Genomic DNA, 18,937 nt, shown 5'->3' with positions numbered 1-18,937 from the left:
CTTTGGATGGAAATACCCTTTCCTATGTTACACTGCCACCTACCGACTTTATTTTATCAATACAAGCGTGACACCTATATACAGACCCAGTCTCAAAAACAGTCTAGGTGTTGAAAAATAAAACACGATTTTGTAATTATCACAAGGTCAACCATGCATCTGAATCAGAAATAAACTCTCATTTATTTATTTATTTATTGTTTGTTTGTTTGTTTGTTCGGTTGTTTGTTCGGTTGTTTGTTTTGACCTGAACGCGCCACAAGGCTGTTCTCCTGCATTTTGGCAGTTTCCACACTGATTTGCCGGTGTGAAGTGAAATACCCGCCCCTCACGGGCTCATCCAATCAGCGATCACCTCCGCATCACCACCACGGTATACACCCACACATACACACGTACACACACGCACGCACGCGCGCCTTAACCCCGCGGACGTCAGGCGGTGCAGAAGAGGCGTTTGAGAGGTCATCAGCTCGCACACAACCAGAGGTGCCTCTTATGTTTCACATTTTCATAAAAGATATGTTTCTGTCTACAGACGATGTAAGAAATTCTTCTCTTTACTGAAACGACGAATGTTGTTGAAAATGACACGAATGGTGCATAGCATAGCACATCATAGCTAGCTAAGGTGACTAGCTGTGCTCTATAGCCGCGTTGTTACTTGTTAGCTAGAGAGCTATTCAGCCACCTTCGCCGGCTACGTTTAAAAATGAAAGTATAAAAATAAAATTAACAGAAAGGTAAAAGTATTCAGTAGTGGCAGCACCGATTTAGTAATTATATTTGTAACTGAATAGTAACACGCATTGGACAATAATAGGAGTTGGCCAACATATTTTTGATCATTGTAGTAGGCTAGTTCAGCTGTGTTTGCTAAAACATTATTTTTTTTTTTTCACGAGCAGAGACCCTTCTTTGTTTTGTGCTACACAAAGCAGTTTCTTTCCACAAAATGCAGAAGAATTGTTGTCATCTAATCACCCAGACTGAGGTTTTCTGAGTCAGGGTTTTTGCATGTGACCTGGTTTATATTAAATTTTTTTTAAGCAAGCTGCATTTGGTTTTCTCATGGACAGAAAGTAAAAGAGAAAGGATGTCTGGGGATTTGCCGCTCAACATCAACATTAAGGAGCCACAATGGGACCAGAGTACATTTATGGGCAGAGCCAAGCATTTCTTCACGGTGACCGACCCAAGAAATGTGCTGCTCTCAAATCAGGTTCTGGAAGGTGCACGAGACATTGTGGAGGATTACAGGTCAGCAGTGGGTGAACTTCAAGAGCACGCTGAACGTGCCAGAATCGTTTTTTGTGTTTGGTGACTTGTGACTGGTTAAAGTGTTGATATTACTGACTGCATGTCCTCCTACACAGGAAGGGAATTGTGCAACCAGGCCTGACGGAGGATCAGCTATGGCGGGCCAAATACATCTATGACTCTGCCTTTCATCCTGATACGGGTGAGAAGATGCTGCTGATTGGTCGCATGTCTGCACAAGTGCCAATGAACATGACCATCACAGGCTGCATGCTCACATTTTATAGGTAATTATTTGTGTATATGTATCCAAACTGTCATCATTTGATCATGATGTATGATGAAATATAATTCTGGTGAAGCTTGAAAGCACAGTTCAGGAAGTGAGAGTATGGCAGAAAATGTAGTGAGCCATCAACAAATGCATTACCATGGAAGGTTTATCAGACTTTGTCTTGCATTAGACTTGCATTCTTTGTGTCCTAATTTCTCATGCAGGGCTGGACAAGGATATGTATATAATTTCATGACACTTATTTTTTATAATATTCACATGTACCACAATTTACAGGTTTGCTAACAAACTGGCAGCGAAAATAATAGTGTTGTATTTAAAGAAAGGGCAGAGAAATCTGATTGCAATGCCAGTTTAAATCTAGAAAAATGAGAGTTGATTATTATACAAACTGTAGTTCATTGGTTGTTTAAATACTGTGAAACTTTACTTACATTCTGTCTCAGCCAATAAGACCCTGCTTTAAATAAAATAAATCCTGAATGGTGTGTTTTGATGTCCACAATCACACTGATGTAGTGGGTATGGATATAGTACACATTTAATTTGCATCAAATTGAGATTTTCTGTCATACAGCTCCAGATTTTTCTTACTACTGGGATATTTTGCAGTTTAATAATAATTTATTGCCATAGACTTTATTAAATATAACTTTCATATTCACTTTTGAGCAAGTCAGTTCAGCTGTGTGAACATTTATTTTGTGGTTGTCACCAAATGCAAGTCAGCTGTGGTTTTTAGTTCTGTTTGGCTTGCACAAACATTTATACACAAATTTACTAAAAGATTGATTATTGATTTAAAATGTATTTAAGAAAATTAACAGCTTCTCCGGCTGAAAAATGCAAATGCCAAAGTAACTTTTTTGTCTGATCTCTTTTACATTTGACTTGTCTCAGGGTGATTTTCACGGTGGTGCTTGTCTATAAGGCAATGCTGAATGTCTTGCATTTTCATATTTTTCATTTTATTCAGGACAACTCCAGCAGTTGTGTTCTGGCAGTGGGTCAACCAGTCCTTCAATGCCATCGTCAACTACACTAACCGCAGTGGAGATGCACCGATCAGTGTAAAGTAAGGACATACTAATCTAATTTATCGCTTCATTATTAAAGCCTGTAGCAAAAAAAAACACTGCTGCCCCCAGGTATGTAACAGAGCACTCTGGGCAACTAGCACTTCAAATCAATAATGGGAAGAATATACTCATAATATAATATCATAACAGTCTCCACTCTTCTGAGAAGGCTTTCCACTAGATTTTTGAGCATGTCTGTGGGCATTTGTGTTCAGTCAGTTCAAAGAATATTAGTGAGTCAAGTCAGTGATGTCATGTGAGGAGCCCAGGGCCTGCAGTCCGTGTTTCAGTTCAACAGGGTTGAGGTTAGAACTGTAAATTGGCCAGTTTTCTATACCAACCTCAAACAACGTTTTAATAGAGCTCACTTTGTGCACAGGGACAGTGTCATGCTGGGACATGTTTGGGCACCTTGGTTTCAGTGAAGAGAATTTGCAACATACATGGACATTTGTGCTTAGAGTTTCGTGGAAACATGAAGAAATACACGAGTGTCTCTCTTTTCCGCAAATCGTCTGCTCAGCGTGATTGCTTAACTCTTGGTTATTTGCTTTCACAATTTATAAAATGTTTGGGTTTGGGTTTTTGCAGTCAGCTTGGTGCAGCCTACGTCAGTGCCACAACTGGAGCTGTAGTCACTGCTCTTGGTCTCAAGTCCCTAACCAAGGTAAGCATTTGAAATACAAATACATAACCAGTGCTCCCATTTCTTTTGTTTAGTTCACAGTACATACAACTTTCTTTGTCATACATTTCTCTTTGGTCAAGATGTGTGTGTGGAGCGAGTTTCTAAAATGTATTCTATAAAATGTACCTGCTTCAAAGTAATATTTAAAAAAAATAAAAAATAAAGTAAAAACTGTTACATTATACAGTGAGGAAAATAAGTATTTGAACACCCTGCTATTTTGCAAGTTCTCCCACTTAGAAATCATGGAGGGGTCTAAAATTGTCATCGTAGGTGCATGTCCACTGTGAGAGACATAATCTAAAAAAAAAAAATTCAGAAATCACAATATGATTTTTAAACTATTTATTTGTATGATACAGCTGCAAATAAGTATTTGAACACCAGCTGCATAAAGACACCTGTCCACCCCATACAATCAGTAAGAATCCAACTACTAACATGGCCAATACTAAAGAGCTGTCCAAAGACACTAGAGACAAAATTGTACACCTCCACAAGGCTGGAAAGGGCTACGGGGAAATTGCCAAGGAGCTTAATGAAAAAAGGTCCACTGTTGGAGCAATCATTAGAAAATGGAAGAAGCTAAACATGACTGTCAATCTCCCTCGGACTGGGGCTCCATGCAAGATCTCACCTCGTGGGGTCTCAATGATTTCTAAGGAAGGTGAGAAATCAGCCCAGAACTACACGGTAGGAGCTGGTCAATGACCTGAAAAGAGCTGGGACCACCGTTTCCAATGTTACTGTTGGTAATACACTAGGACGTCATGGTTTGAAATCATGCATGGCACGGAAGGTTCCCCTGCTTAAACCAGCACATGTCCAGGCACGTTTTAAGTTTGCCAATGACCATTTGGATGATCCAGAGGAGTCATGGGAGAAAGTCATGTGGTCAGATGAGACCAAAATAGAACTTTTGGGTCATAATTCCACTAAACGTGTTTGGAGGAAGAAGAATGATGAGTACCATCCCTACTTTGAAGCATGGGGGTGGTAGCATCATGCTTTGGGGGTGTTTTTCTGCACATGGGACAGGGCGACTGCACTGTATTAAGGAGAGGATGACCGGGGCCATGTATTGCAAGATTTTGAGGAACAACCTCCTCCCCTCAGTTAGAGCATTGAAGATGGGTCGAGGCTGGGTCTTCCAACATGACAATGACCCGAAGCACACAGCCAGGATAACCAAGGAGTGGCTCTATAAGGAGCATATCAAGGTTCTGGCGTGGCCTAGCCAGTCTCCAGACCTAAACCCAATAAAGAATCTTTGGAGGGAGCTCAAACTCTGTGTTTCTCAGCGACAGGCCAGAAACCTGACTGATCTAGAGAAGATCTGTGTGGAGGAGTGGGCCAAAATCCCTCCTGCAGTGTGTGCAAACCTGGTGAAAAACTACAGGAAACGTTTGACCTCTGTAATTGCAAACAAATAATAACTTTGACTTTCTCAGGTCTTCAAATACTTATTTGCAGCTGTATCATACAAATAAATAGTTTAAAAATCATACATAGTGATTTCTGGATTTTTTTTTTTTGTAGATTATGTCTCTCACAGTGGACATGCACCTACGATGACAATTTCAGACCCCTCCATGATTTCTAAGTTGGAGAACTTGCAAAATAGCAGGGTGTTCAAATAATTATTTTCCTCACTGTAACTCTTGTAATATACTATTAATTTGCGACTACTTAATTTCTGTGAAAAGTTTCATATTTTAGATGTTGATAAATTACACTTTTTGTTGCCAGCACCTGCCAGCTATAATTGGACGGTTTGTTCCATTTGCTGCAGTGGCAGCAGCAAACTGCATCAACATTCCTTTCATGAGACAACGGTGTGTTTTAAGTTATTTAATCAGTAGTTAGTGCAGCAGTGCATGTCGAGAGTACTCAACATATTTTATTTGTGTAGGGAACTGAAGTACGGCATTCCTGTCACTGATGAGGAGGGTAATCGCCTGGGAGAGTCCGTCAGTGCTGCTCAGCAGGCCATTGTACAGGTGGTGGTGTCCCGAATCGGCATGGCAGTGCCAGCTATGGGTATGGCATCTTTACGAGAGAATAATTATAAACCCCTTGCGCTTGGTGTAATACTCATTCCAGCCAATCTATTTCTTTGTTTCATTTTAACTATTGGAGTTGGGTGAAAAAAATATCAAGAATGCATCATCTAAATTATGACTCGAATAACATGTTTTACCAGAATTGTTCTGACATGTATTTCTCCGTATTTCCCATACAGCTATTCCTCCGGTTATCATGAATGCCTTGGAGAAAAAAGCGTTTATGAAGGTAAAGTCACAGTGCCCTTAGTGTTTTGCTGGCATGTCACCAGTGTTTGCTGTGCTGCCGTATCTGATAACGGTTGTTTAATTATTGATGCTTAATTCGTAGGAAGTTTGCACGGTAGCATGTTGGAGCAATTCCTACACTCTACCACTAGGTGGTGTTGGAAACTTTACAACAGGGGTCACCAACATGGTGCCCACATGTAGCCTGCAAGGACCACATGAGTAGATCGTGGGCCTTTCCTAAAAAAATAGCTGTTTCCTACTTTGGTAAATCATTGTTGATGATTATTATGAAAAATCATTAACATGATCTGTGTCTTCACATAGATGAATATCATTTAATTATTAATAATAACATGTAAATTGAGCAAATTTGTTATTTCAGATCAAACTGTGTGTATCAAACTGGTAGCCCTTCACATTAATCGGTACCCAAGAAGTAGCTCTTAGTTACAAAAAGGTTGGTGACCCCTGCTTTACAACAATAAGCGACCAACAAGAGACATAAACAAACATTAGATAGGATGAAGATAGGATTCCGAATGTGGTTATCCAAGCCGGCTAACATTGTGGAATATTGATGCAAAATACACTTTTAACACTGTGTGCTCCATGAAACATGTAAATCTCATCCCTTTTTTACTCTCCAGCGCTTCCCAGTGCTCAATGCGCCAGTACAGGTTGGCCTTGTGGGATTATGGTGAGTTGCAGTAGAAATGGTTTCTGTAAAATGCCTGTTTCATAGCTGATTATTAATTTAGTCTCTTGATTTTGGTAGCCTGGTGTTTGCTACTCCGTTGTGCTGCGCCTTGTTCCCACAGAAGAGGTGAGTGTTTTGCCTTTTTTCTTTATTTCTCTATAAGGTTGTTGGTTATTATATTGATTGTGTTTTTTTGTGTGTGTGTGTGTGTGTGTGTGTGTGTGTGTGTGTGTAGCTCTATGAGGGTGAGCAGTCTGGAGCCTGAGCTGCAGGAGAGTATACGACAGAGCAGTCCAAACACAACTTTGGTTTATTTTAACAAGGGCTTGTAGAGAACTTTTTCTTCCATTCCAAACTGCTGCCTGTATCTTGCTAAATGGAGTTCTGTGGACACAACTTGACGAGTAAAATTTTATTTTCTGTTTTTGGGGTTGGTTTTCTGTAAAAAAAAAAAATAATAAGAATAATGGTGTTGAAAAACCTGCACTTTCCCTTAAAATAATATGCAAACCTGACCAAGAAGTACCTAAAGCAGGATTTTATTATTGCTGCATTTATGATCAGACCCATTACATGCTAATATTAATGTGTGGCATCCCAAAAACTTGTAAGTTGTATTTATCATTATTTATGTTTTTCGCAAAGAAACTTAGTGTGCGCATGTTAGTGTGTTTAGACCTACTATATTTATTCTCAAGTTTCCATACCAAACATCTCTCCATGTTTCCGTATCAAATGACAAGCAACAGTCTTGAAAAATCAATTTTGAGTCACTGGATTATTTTTTTTATCCAGTTTAAAAGAATGAACCTGACATGCTCCTGTGTGTACAATTGAAGTGCTCTTAACCCTTATAATCGTTTTTAGCACTGACCTTATAGACTCCGGTGAAAAGGAAAAATTGAGACGTATATGCACTCCTCTCTGAACACATCTCGATCTGAACTTTTTGGTGATAGTTTTTCAGTGGTATTATGTTGGTGTGCGTACATAAGCCGTGTTTGGTTTTAACTCGTACCAGTTGTGTGGTGCATAAATGTATTTAAAATGTTACATTGTGGAATTGAGTTGTGGATGTGGTAGTGTTAAAACTGCTGAAAGATTGTTGTGTCAGTATAATGCATTAGATGACTAGTTAGTTTTTTTTGTTTATGGGCTGTTGTGAAGACAAATTTCCATTTAACAGAGAAACATGTATGCTATGGCTTGAAATAGAATTATTGAAGTTTTTTTTTAAAAATATAATTTATGCAGTCACAGAAGCACAGCATATTGTTTTAAGTCAAAATTAGAGGCAGTGTCATGGGGAATAAAATGGTTGGTTTCCAGTAGACAAGTGGACTGCTGGCGTGCATCAATCACTTTCTTTTGGTGACCTACTGCACAATCATTTAATAATATTGTTGACTTTACCATCAAAATATATACATTTATATATAGATACATGTACTGAAATGTGTGTGTGATTCTACAGTTATAAAAATAAGCCATGATGAATGCAACATAAAATATTTTTGTCTTTGGCTGTTGTAATACTGATGTACCAAATATATTATTATAACAATGTTATTATGGAGCATATATGATCAAACATATAGTTCATGAAGTATTTTAGGTATAAGGTGATGTTTTGTGAATGATTGTTTACTTCCGTCTTTCCACTTGAACTGTGTTCATATGAACGTGATTTTGATTTAGTAGGTAAAACATGTGCCCTTTAATGTCCACAGAGCAGCAGTAGACATCTCTGCTACTGTACAGTACTACACTACCTATTCATGTTCACTGCTCGTGCTGATGCACCAAATGCTAGCTTTTATTGACTAGTCAGTTGTTTTGGATATTTTGCAATATCCATATATTTGTAATGTTTAATAAATGAAAATAATGAATGTTTTTAGGTAGAAATCCCAAAGTAAAAATAACATTAAGTGCTCAATAGCAATTTGGACCTGTATAACAAAGGTAAAATGTTAGCATGGGGAGTTCAGATCAGTTAATTATATTAAATTTAGATTATAAGGTTTTGGTTAGGGATGGCACAAAGTTCTATGACTCCAGCACTACTGATTCAACACTTACAAGTCTGTTAAGAAGTGAACACATTCTTAAACCCATTGCCTTCAGAATCATCCCTTGTGAATGTACTGTAACAAGCAAAATATTTAACTGACTAATAAAGTTATAGCACACATTTACAATATCCGTTTGAGTTTGTCCCAAATATAGGGTCCATAAACAACCAGCATCAACTACAATACTATATTTTCTTTAGCAGTAACCCAGTGTTATAAATCAGTTTATATGTTACCCGTATACAGTTAACCAATGATAATTTGCGGTTCGGAACTCGCAGCTCGAAAAACTCGTGGGTTCTCATTTAGAACCTAACTAACAGCAAGTTGCGGATTATCTTAAAATGCGCATTTTAAACGCTGTTTTTACTTACAAATTTCTTCATTAAAAAAAAACAAAACAAAAAAAAACCCACATTGTATTTAAGTGACAATGTCTAGATAAATTCACTAAGGTACCATAGGGGCTGCGGGGGTGCATCCAAAATCCGAAAGTCTTAGAACGTAAACCCCGCAAGGCCCGGGGGACCACTGTATTCTCAATATGTACTCATAATCTGAAGTCCAGAAGCAGAGGTCTTTTCCAACTGAACTTACATAAAAGATCTGTATGCAAGAATATTTTCAACACTGTCCAGTTTTCCAAATATCAAAGACAACACAAGATGTTTTTTTTTTTGTTGTTGTTTAATTTTTTTTTTAAATAGCACACTCCACTTTCAGACCTGCTGGCTGTCTAAAAATGTGATGGCAGGAAAGTATGTTAAGCCTCAAGTCTGCTCATTCACTGAGGGGTTTAGAGTCAGACCATCATTAAAACACATGAACCTTGGCACAGTCACATAGTAGACGTCAAGCAGAATCTGACTGGGAACTTTTCTTTTTTTCCCCCTTCTTCTTCCCAAACAACAAGAACTATGTACCAGAATGGTGCAAATACGGCAATGGTAAACACCATTACTAACGCACTTTGTACTTTTGTCTGTACAGTGACTCATTTGTGTCAATTCAGACGCATTCACATTAGTAGAATCAATTAGATTGTATAAATGTTTGATCAATTAGTTCAAAAATTAAATGATTTAATATTTCAAGACAGTACTGTTTTGTTCTGTTTAAGAACCTGCTTAATCTAGAAATAATCCCTAAATGATTAAGCAAGCAAAAAGTAATCTACTTCTGAACTACTATTTTCTTAGCTGCCTCCATGACAGATTCAATATTGACTTTGTTTCCAAACTCCTTCTCCCGATGTTCCAGAAGAACTCCCTGTGAATTTCAGAAAAACTGAATATTAAACATCAACAAAAAAAGTCAAAAAGTAAAATATTGTATTCAATGCTTTTCTCCTTTCTAGATGGAGATATTGGTAAGAGCAAAATACTTCAAGGATTTTATGTAGCTATATTTGTGCACAGGAAATTTGTCATGTTGGAAGATGTTGAAGCTCCTTAAGCAAATTTGTAATGCTACATTTTACCAAATCATCTTACTGAATTGTGTAAACAACAGTTTAAGGAAAACGTACAGATGTGATGGTGTTCAAAAATGTCTGAATAATGTTACCTGCTTGCCAGATCCAATGACAAACACACCGCCCAAGATGAAACCCTCTCCATTCATATTCCCCTCATAACCTGACCTCCAGGCCCTGATGAAATTCTGCCAAACCCCCAGACGAATGAAGCCAAGACCACCCATTTTCCTCCGCATGGGCCCATAGAACACTCGCTGTAACCATATTTAAACATTAGAGTATGTGTTGGTTATTTCAATAACCAAAAAGTTATTGAGAGATATGCACTTTCAAACACACGCACATTCATAGTTATCAACCAATTGTGTGGCAGCAGCACAATGTATGAAACATGCAGATACAGGGACTGTTCACGTCATAACATGGTTGTTGGGATAAGATTTAATATGTCTAAAACTGATTTTCACACACAACAATCTCCACAGTTTAAACAAAACTATACAAAAAAATGTATATCAAAAATTATATATAAAGAAGTGAACCAAAGTGAAAGCAGAATCCTAGAAATGTTTGTACATTTTTTTTAAAACAAAAAAAACAACTGAAATATTACATGTACACAAGGATTCAAACCTTTATTCAGTAGTAAGTTTAAGCACCTTTGGCAGCAATGACAACAAGCTTTGCACATGATGACTGGGTTATTTTCTGCCACTCTTCATAGCAAATCCTCTGAAGTTTGTCAGGTTGGATGGAGACTGTTGTTTGACAGCTATTTCCATATTTCTCCAGAGATATTCAATAAGGTTAAAGTCAGGGCTCCAGCTGGGCCACTCTGGGACTTTCACAGATTTGTCCCTAAGCCACTCCAGTGTTGCCTTGGCTGTGTGTTTAGACCTGTTGTCATAATGGTATGTGGCCCTGTCTGAGGTCCTGAGCACTGGGGAACATGTTTTTATTGAATGTCTCTGTACATTGCTCTATTCATCTTTCCCTCAACTCTGACCAGTCTCCATGTCCCTGCTGCTGTAAAAAAACAAACAAAAAAAAAACATCCCCAAAGCATGATGCTGCCACCACCTTCCTTCACTGCTAAGATAATATTGGGCATGGGATAAGCGTTGCCTGATTTCCTCAAGACACGTTTAGAACTGAGGACATGTTTAGAATAGTTCGATTTTGGGTTCATCAGACAAGAGAATCTTGTTCCTAAGTCTGAGAGTTCTTCAGGTGTTTTTTTTTCCAAACTCTAAGCAGGCCTTCTTTTGTTTTGCCTTAGAGGAGAGGCTTCAGTCTAGCCACTCTGCCATAAATCCCAGATTGGTAGAGGGATGCAATTATCAATCTGGAACTTTGTCCCATCTACACACAAGATCTCCAGAGCTCAGTCTGGTTGACCATCAGATTCTTGGTCAAAACTCATCATAAGGCTCTTCTCCCTAACAATCAACCAACAATTGGAAGAATCTTGATAGTGCTAAACTTCTTCCATCTAAATATTATGGAGGCCACTGTGCTCTTGGGAATCTTCGGTCGAGCAGAAATTGTGTGTAACCTCCCCAGATCTGTTGCAAAAATGATCTTTCTGAGCTATCCAGACCGTTCCTTTGACCTCATAGCTTCTTCTTTGGCTCTGATATGCATTGTCAGCTGTGAGGCCTTCTACAGAGAAGTGTGTGCCTTCATGACCAATCAATTTAATTTATCACAGGACTCTGCTCATGGTGTAGAAACATTCCAGCATCAAGAAAATTGGGAGGCATTAAGCTAAATTTCAAGTGTTGTTGCAAAGGGCCTGATTGCTTATGTACATATATTTCAGTTTTTCCTTTTTTATCAATATATTTGCAAGCATTTCTAGAATTTTTTCACTTTGTCATTATGGGGTATGGGGTAAGTGTAGATTCATAAGGGAAAAAAAGAATTTTATTGGTTTTAGTATTAGGCTACAACATTAAAAAAATGTAAATAGTAAAGAGTGTCTGTTTTGAGTAGAAAAACAACTCACCATGCGCAAAACTTTTCTTTGTTCTGTTTATATATTTTTAAAACCATCCTGTAAGTTCAGACCAAACAGGTCTGAACCCAACATTATCATCTAAACACTCTCACCCACAAGGTGCTTCAACCTGCAGATGGCACAATGCTGTGTAAACTTTAGAGACTGTTGTGTGTAAAAATCCCAGGAGGGAAAACAATTTAATAAATCAGTGATCACATTTCCCCATTCATAATTTTTATGTGAACATTAAATGAAGCTCTTGACTGGGATTTGTTGATTTTATGCATTGTGCTGCTGCACATTATTGGATTATTAGATAACTGCATAAATAAACAGAGGTGCAGGTGCTCTCATTACAGTTCGAATTAAATCATAGAAAATAAAAAATGAAATATTTTATAACCTTCTCATCCACGAAGATATCTCCATCAAAGTGTGGTTTAAAATCATGAACCTCTGTACCAATGCTCTCTTTGACCACAGCATACAAAGGAACCCCAAGCTTGTCCAGCTGGGGCTTCAGAGAGGATAGCTCAGCAGCTTCCTGCAAAGAGGCAAGCACACCAGGTATCTTAGCAATGAGCCAGTCTTTCTGCACTAAACTGGAGTACAGTGCTCATCGAGGTTACCTCTCTGCACAAAAATCACCCAGGCCGTCGTACAGACATGATCACTGCTCCAGATGTCTCCCACAGAGTTCTAGCTTTCAAAACCTTTTCATCTAAATGAATACAATGTGTAAATTGTTGTGAAAATCATTATATGGTCAAAAAAGTTCCAATTGTCTTGTCCATGCCATGGGTGGTGTTGCTATTTTACGATACTGTGCAGATTATACAATTATTTTCAGTTTCACAAAGATTATATTTATTGACAATATTGATCATGTTTTGGTATTCTTGTTGAGCAAATATTCAATCACAAACTAACATTTATTGTACAGATCCTTTAACACTGCTTTATCAAGGGTATAAACATAAAATCATGTTATTTTTTTAATTAAAGAAAAAATAATTTTCTAATAGTGAAAGACATCAGACAGCTTCAACTTTCCTATTACAGCAGTTTCTTACTTCTGAACAAACATGGATCTTTGCTAACAAAGATATGTTGTATATATGTTTATAACAATATATTAAATAAAAATATCAATATTGTATTTATGCTCTAAAAACTACAGCTAGATGTATTTAAATGTGGTTTAGAACTTTCTAATGTATTCAGAGCATTAGATGTTCTTTCATCAAAATAGACGATTACCATTTTTTTGTCTGTTACGTTAATATAATTACTGACCAACCAATGAGAGATGAGAACATTGTCATGCACTACTAATATAGACCCTATAAAAACTAATGTAATGTTTTTGACTTTCACTCAGACCATGACCACCTTACAGCTCATAGAAAATACATGATTCTGTAAAAGTGTAAAATACAATTAACATTATAGATCAAAACTATACCTTGATAAGAAATTGCCACTAGTACACAAGATCACCCTTCATTTTCACCTACTCATGTTGTTTGATGTTTGGCTAAGTATATGAAATCCCACTCACCTCCTTCAGTGGTTTTTAGGTCAGCATCCTCCAGATACTCTAGAGTGGCAAAGTCGGGCTTGGTGAGAAAAAAATTTGTGTTAGCTAGAATTAAACCAGCAATGGCAGCACCCACAGCTCCAAGGCTGAGTGACCACATGTCCACAGCTGTCTGCGCCTCCACGGTGAACGACAGTGCTGCTGTGAGAAGGCAGAGCAAATCTAGTTATATGTTTCTGCAAAGCCAGATGAGAGACATGATCTTAATTAACTTAAGGAATATGTTAATGACTTTAGACAATAGATGCAAGGTCACTTTAAGGTTCTTTTTTCTGACAAACATGTACTAGGCCCACAGACAGCTAGCTAAGAAGTAGTGTTTGTTGTTTTCCTCCCGCTGCTCAGATGTCATGAGATCAGATCAATGGAGTGTATATTTGACTTGGCACAGGTTTTATGCTGGATGCCCTTCCTGATGCAACCTTTCCATTTTATACATACTTGGAACAAGCACTGAGAATGCACAGGTTGTGCAACCCAAACGCCCCCTCACACCCCCATCACAAAAATCAATGAGACCCCAGGATTCACAGGCAGCTAGATGTACGCTTTCTACTTAAAAAGTAACTCTGTATGGTCTTTCTGTTACATCATGTGCAGCAATAAAGTACTTTGGTCTGATTTTTGTCTCTTATTTGTCAAAGGAAAGCGACTCAGACAAAAAAAAAAATCCTAATTCATGATTTTCATGACTTACTATGACCACAAAATGTGACATCACCGTTATTTTATCCACACTGACTTCCAGTAAACTCCTGCACTGATTATAAACCAAATAAAATATTAAATGGTCTCACACTGCAGTAACCAATTAAACTTCTCTTGTTATTTATTTGTTTTATAAATTATTAAATTGCCAAGCTTGCATCAGGGTCTTTGTTAGTACCTGGAATATCGAAGTCTACAGTAGCTGGCAGCTATTTCGCTTACATAAGGTAACAATCCTACAATCTTACAATTGTCCAAGACAAGCTTTTTTTTCAGGCTGAAAACATATTTATGAGCATTTTGTATTACACAAAGGTACAGATCTGGAGGGTTAATGTGCATGGAGCACTTTGACAATGTTTTGGGATACTTGAATGTTTCAATGCCATAACCCATCCATTAGGGTTGCACAAGCCAGTGCACTCTTAGTGCCGGTCCCAAGCCCGGATAAATGGGGAGGGTTTGGTTAGGAAGGGCATCCAGCGTAAAACATGTGCCAAACCAAATATGCAGATCGCAAACCTAAATTCCATACCGGCTCGGTCGAGGCCCGGGTTACCAACAACCAGGTATTGTTAGCCAACAGGGTACCGGTGGAAACTGGGCTCCTGTTGGCCAAAGGAGGAGAAAGACATCTACAGAGACAGCAGGAAAAGGAGAAGTGTAGGAGAGTGAGGTTTGGGTAGGCACTTTAAATGTTGGTAATATAACTGGTAAAGGGAGAGAGATAGCTGATATGATGGAGAGGAGAAAGGTATGGATATGTTGCGTGTTCAGGAGACCAAGTGGTAAGGGAGTAAGGCCAGGAACATTGTAGGAGTGTTTAAACTGTTCTATTATGTATAAGAGCTGAGAAGGTGGAGGAGTTTATGTATCTTGAGTCAACAGTGAACAGTAATGAGTGTGTTTGAGAGGTGAAGAAAAGAGTGCAGGCAGGGTGGAGTGGGTGGAGAAGAGTAGCAGGAGTGATTTGTGATAGAAGGGTATCTGCAAGAGTGAAAGGGAAAGTTTATAAGACTGTGAAAGACTTGTGAGACCTGTGATGTATGGTTTGGAGACAGTGGCATTGAGTAAAAGACATGAGGTGGAGCTGGAGGTAGCAGAGCTGAAGATGTTAAGGTTTTCATTGGGAGTGATGAGGATGAACAGGATTAGAAACAAGTTTATTAGAGGGACAGCGCATGTAGGACGTTTTGGGGACAAAGTGAGGGAGACTAGATTGAGATGGTTTGGACATGTTCAGAGGAGGGACATGGGGCATGTCGGTAGAAGAATGCTGAGGATGGAGCCACCAGGAAGAAGGAAAAGAGGAAGACCAAGGAGGAGGTTTATGGATGTGGTGGGGGAAGACATGCAGGTAGTTTTAAAGAGGCAGATGTACAGAACAGAGTAGTATGCACTCTTTGACTACTGAATATAATCATAAGAAAAAGATAAATTATTTATAATTACACTATACAGTGTCACCCAGAAGATCCAAATATCAAATTACTGAAATGGCCTAAATAATAAGTAAATGTACAAATTCATCAAAGCCAATAGGAATTCTTCATGCTGCTCAACCAGGCAAGTTTATCTTATGTGAACAAATTAACTTTAGCTTTATTTAGAAAACTCAATTTTCTTATTTAAACCACACCATTATTAAAACACATGAAAAGGACTGTAGAGCAGGCTATGTCAATACCTTTAGGATTACAGATGGTGGGCTGATTGCTCTGGTCCTTTATGCATATTTGGCGATTTGTTGAAAATAAACAAACAGTGTTGGCGTGAACTGATAGTGTCTGATACCGTGGGTGAATTTTATTTGCGAAAATTTGAAGTTTATTTTTTGCGATTGCGGGTCGTTGGCAGTGGTGCTGCAGAGCAGACGAAGTGCAGGCATTGACTCGATCCTTAACAACCTTATCTGCACAAGAGATGCACATTCTTCTTCTCAGAACCCAAGCTAACCCCACAGGCTGTACTTGTTTGAAAGCCATTGGGAGCATCCACAGTGATATTAGCAACCCACACTTTACCATAGAAAAACAATCATGGAAACAAATCTGGGGGGAAAAAAACAAGGAAAATACCATCTAAACACAAAATTACTTATTCATTATTACAAATCCTGGCTTGCTAAAGTGCCCCACATTTTAAGTTTGCAACTGATCTGAACTTGAATTTGCTTGGATTTGAAGCATGTTTCCATATTACATATTCATTCTTCTGGCAGCCAGCTTTACATAATATGGGAGTGAAACAGTCTATTTCTCATGCACTTCGGCCTATTTCAAATACAAACTGTTCACAAAATTGTTTTAATAAACGGCATAATACTCCAGACAGCTTAAAGACGTATTCCTATCTGGTGTGTGGCCTGAGTGTCTATTTATTTGAGTCATTAAAAAGTAAAAAAAAAACACAATTTGCAGTTTATATAATGGATTAATGGGTATATAAAAACACATCCACTCTAATGTTACAGTTGGAGGTTCCTCAGTGTTCTCCACAGCTGCATTAATGCTTTCCCTACTGTGGTGTGATCAAGTGATGTTTATTAAAAAAAAAACAATTATGAATTAGGGCATACACGATTTAATGTATGAACTTATTGCCTTATCATAAACGTATTATTTAATTTATGTTGTCTTATGTAGCTCCTTGGTCCTGGAGGAATTGTGTGTCCTGTACTCTATAAGGTTGGAATGACAATTCTTGACCGGATTTGACCTTCTTATTTGGGCCTCCACACAGGATGACTGTAACAGTCTATTGTAAATATCTTTTTAACCATGGTGCTATTGCAAAGGTTCACAACATAACAGCTCAGTTGTTCTTAATTGTTCACTTGTTATGCCGGACATCTGTTTATTGATTAACGCTGCTAAAATAGCATACACCGCGTTAATGACTTTTAAAGAAAAATATATATATATAAATTCACGATTCAGCATTTTAGCTGCGTCATATCAAGAAATCATTTAATCGTCCAGATGAAATGCCAATGCAATTTTGCTAAATTAGCTTTCGTGCTAAACCTAGATAAAATCCAAAGTTATAACAAACTGCATTCAAAGTAGTAAGCAAGAACGATAAGTTTCAGAAAGCTTTACCTTGAGCTTTACTTTTTACACATGAGAAACCCACTTACCTCTGTTTTTGGCGCTAACGCAGTGTCTAATCTCACGTCAGGTGTACAAGCGGAACCAGTAGATCCCAGAAACATCGAGCGGAGCAGCTGCCAGGCCAAACTAATCGCACCCACTGATTGAGAAAGAATATTAAAGCCAGATTTATTATTTGGTTTATTACGTCTGATTAATTAGGCTTAATATTAATGAGAATTAGTTATTTCTCATTACATTTACAAGAATATTTTGTCTTTATGTTCGATGTTGAGTATGGTTTTACTAATAATAAACATACATTTTGTTTAAAGCATCCATATTTGCCCATGCCCATGTTGATTAAAATATTAAAAACTTGAAACGTTTTAATTTAAGGTACATTAAGAACTTAGAAAACTGTGCAATTAAGTTGTTAATTACGAGTTAACTCATGACAATCATGCGATTAATGAGAGCCTCAGATTCTTGTTCTTGGGAACATGATCAGTAAAGAATGACCAGTTGCTAAACTGACAAGAAGACCCTAGAACTATATTCACAATAATGTATGGTGATGCTTACCCTGGCAGTAAAGAGTGATCATATTAGTTTATAATTAGTTTGTACTCCCAATGGCTCGTACCAGTCTGGACATTTACCCAAACCAAATTTTTACATTTATCACTACATAAATTAGCAGGTGTACATGTATTTCTATTCAAGTAGACAGTGAATATATATAAGACCTCTGTCCCAAATTAGTTAGGAACGCCTTCACCTAATGTAAGTTTAATGCCTTCCGAAGACAGAGGTCACATTAGGATACTTAGAAAAAGTTTTTAACCAACATCTGTTCTTGCACCTAACTGATAACTGATTAAATCCCACATAGGCTATAGTACAAGAAATCCATCATATATAAAACAACAAATAACAATATTTCTTAAGCATATGCATTTACTAGAAACTAGAAAATATAACATTTGTTTGTAGCATAATTCAGATATTGATATAAAATTAGAAACTGGGGACATCCTTAGATCTTTTAAAAAAAAAGGAGGAGTTTATTCTTATATAAACATTTGTACAGAGATCATCTGCTACACTTATAAAAAAATATTACATCAAAACTAATTCAGAATCTTTAATAGAGTATGAAAGAGGGCCCAGATTGGGGATGACTGTTATTTATAGAGAAGTAAGGAAAGAGAAGCAGGAGCTCCTGCTCACTCCTGCAAGGAGAAATGTGCTGAGAGGGAGGCGCAGTGACATCCCACTCCACACTGCAGCTGCTACTGCATTCCACTGGGCTCCTTAAACAGAACAGGGAGCCCTCTCCTTTCACACAATTTCCCATTATTTGCCTGACTTGGACTTTTATTCTCCTTCTGTCATATGGAGGTGGAAAATAGCCTAATGTTATATATATATATATATATACAGTGAGGAAAATAAGAATTTGAACACCCTGCTATTTTGCAAGTTCTCCCACTTAGAAATCATGGAGGGGTCTGAAATTGTCATCGTAGGTGCATGTCCACTGTGAGAGACATAATCTAAAAAAAAAAATCCAGAAATCACAATGTATGATTTTTTAACTATTTATTTGTATGATACAGCTGCAAATAAGTATTTGAACACCTGAGAAAGTCAATGTTAATATTTGG

At 37.7% G+C, this 18,937-nt stretch overlaps 2 protein-coding genes across 5 annotated transcripts; one reads left to right on the top strand and one right to left on the bottom strand.

Annotated features, from left to right (window-relative positions):
* Nucleotides 1-354: 354 nt before the first annotated feature.
* On the top strand, nt 355-8,507 carry sfxn3 (sideroflexin 3). Of its 3 annotated transcripts, none has more exons than XM_083540315.1 (11): nt 355-489; nt 1,080-1,260; nt 1,377-1,547; nt 2,532-2,630; nt 3,226-3,301; nt 5,072-5,157; nt 5,235-5,362; nt 5,565-5,614; nt 6,264-6,313; nt 6,392-6,439; nt 6,549-8,507. In XM_083540315.1, the coding sequence occupies exons 2-11, from the start codon at nt 1,097-1,099 to the stop codon at nt 6,643-6,645; spliced, it is 969 nt and encodes a 322-aa protein (XP_083396441.1). In that variant the 5' UTR covers nt 355-489; nt 1,080-1,096; the 3' UTR covers nt 6,646-8,507. The 3 variants fall into 3 exon arrangements, 2 of the variants coding, with proteins under 2 accessions (XP_083396441.1, XP_083396442.1); XR_014533343.1 differs by having other exon boundaries at nt 356-489; nt 5,565-5,791; nt 6,103-6,313; XM_083540316.1 differs by having other exon boundaries at nt 380-543.
* selenou1a (selenoprotein U 1a) lies at nt 7,553-17,444 on the bottom strand. Of its 2 annotated transcripts, XM_083540310.1 has the most exons (7): nt 17,315-17,426; nt 15,863-16,226; nt 13,429-13,608; nt 12,497-12,588; nt 12,271-12,411; nt 9,955-10,119; nt 7,553-9,657 (listed from the first exon to the last, which is right to left on the bottom strand). In XM_083540310.1, the coding sequence occupies exons 1-7, from the start codon at nt 17,387-17,389 to the stop codon at nt 9,562-9,564; spliced, it is 1,113 nt and encodes a 370-aa protein (XP_083396436.1). In that variant the 5' UTR covers nt 17,390-17,426; the 3' UTR covers nt 7,553-9,561. The 2 variants fall into 2 exon arrangements, with proteins under 2 accessions (XP_083396436.1, XP_083396437.1); XM_083540311.1 differs by lacking the exon at nt 15,863-16,226 and having other exon boundaries at nt 17,315-17,444.
* Nucleotides 17,445-18,937: the final 1,493 nt, after the last annotated feature.

This window comes from Silurus aristotelis, assembly GCF_946808225.1.
Source record: "Silurus aristotelis genome assembly, chromosome: 4".
Classification (NCBI taxonomy): domain Eukaryota; kingdom Metazoa; phylum Chordata; class Actinopteri; order Siluriformes; family Siluridae; genus Silurus; species Silurus aristotelis.
This window is presented reverse-complemented; position numbering and strand designations above follow the sequence as displayed.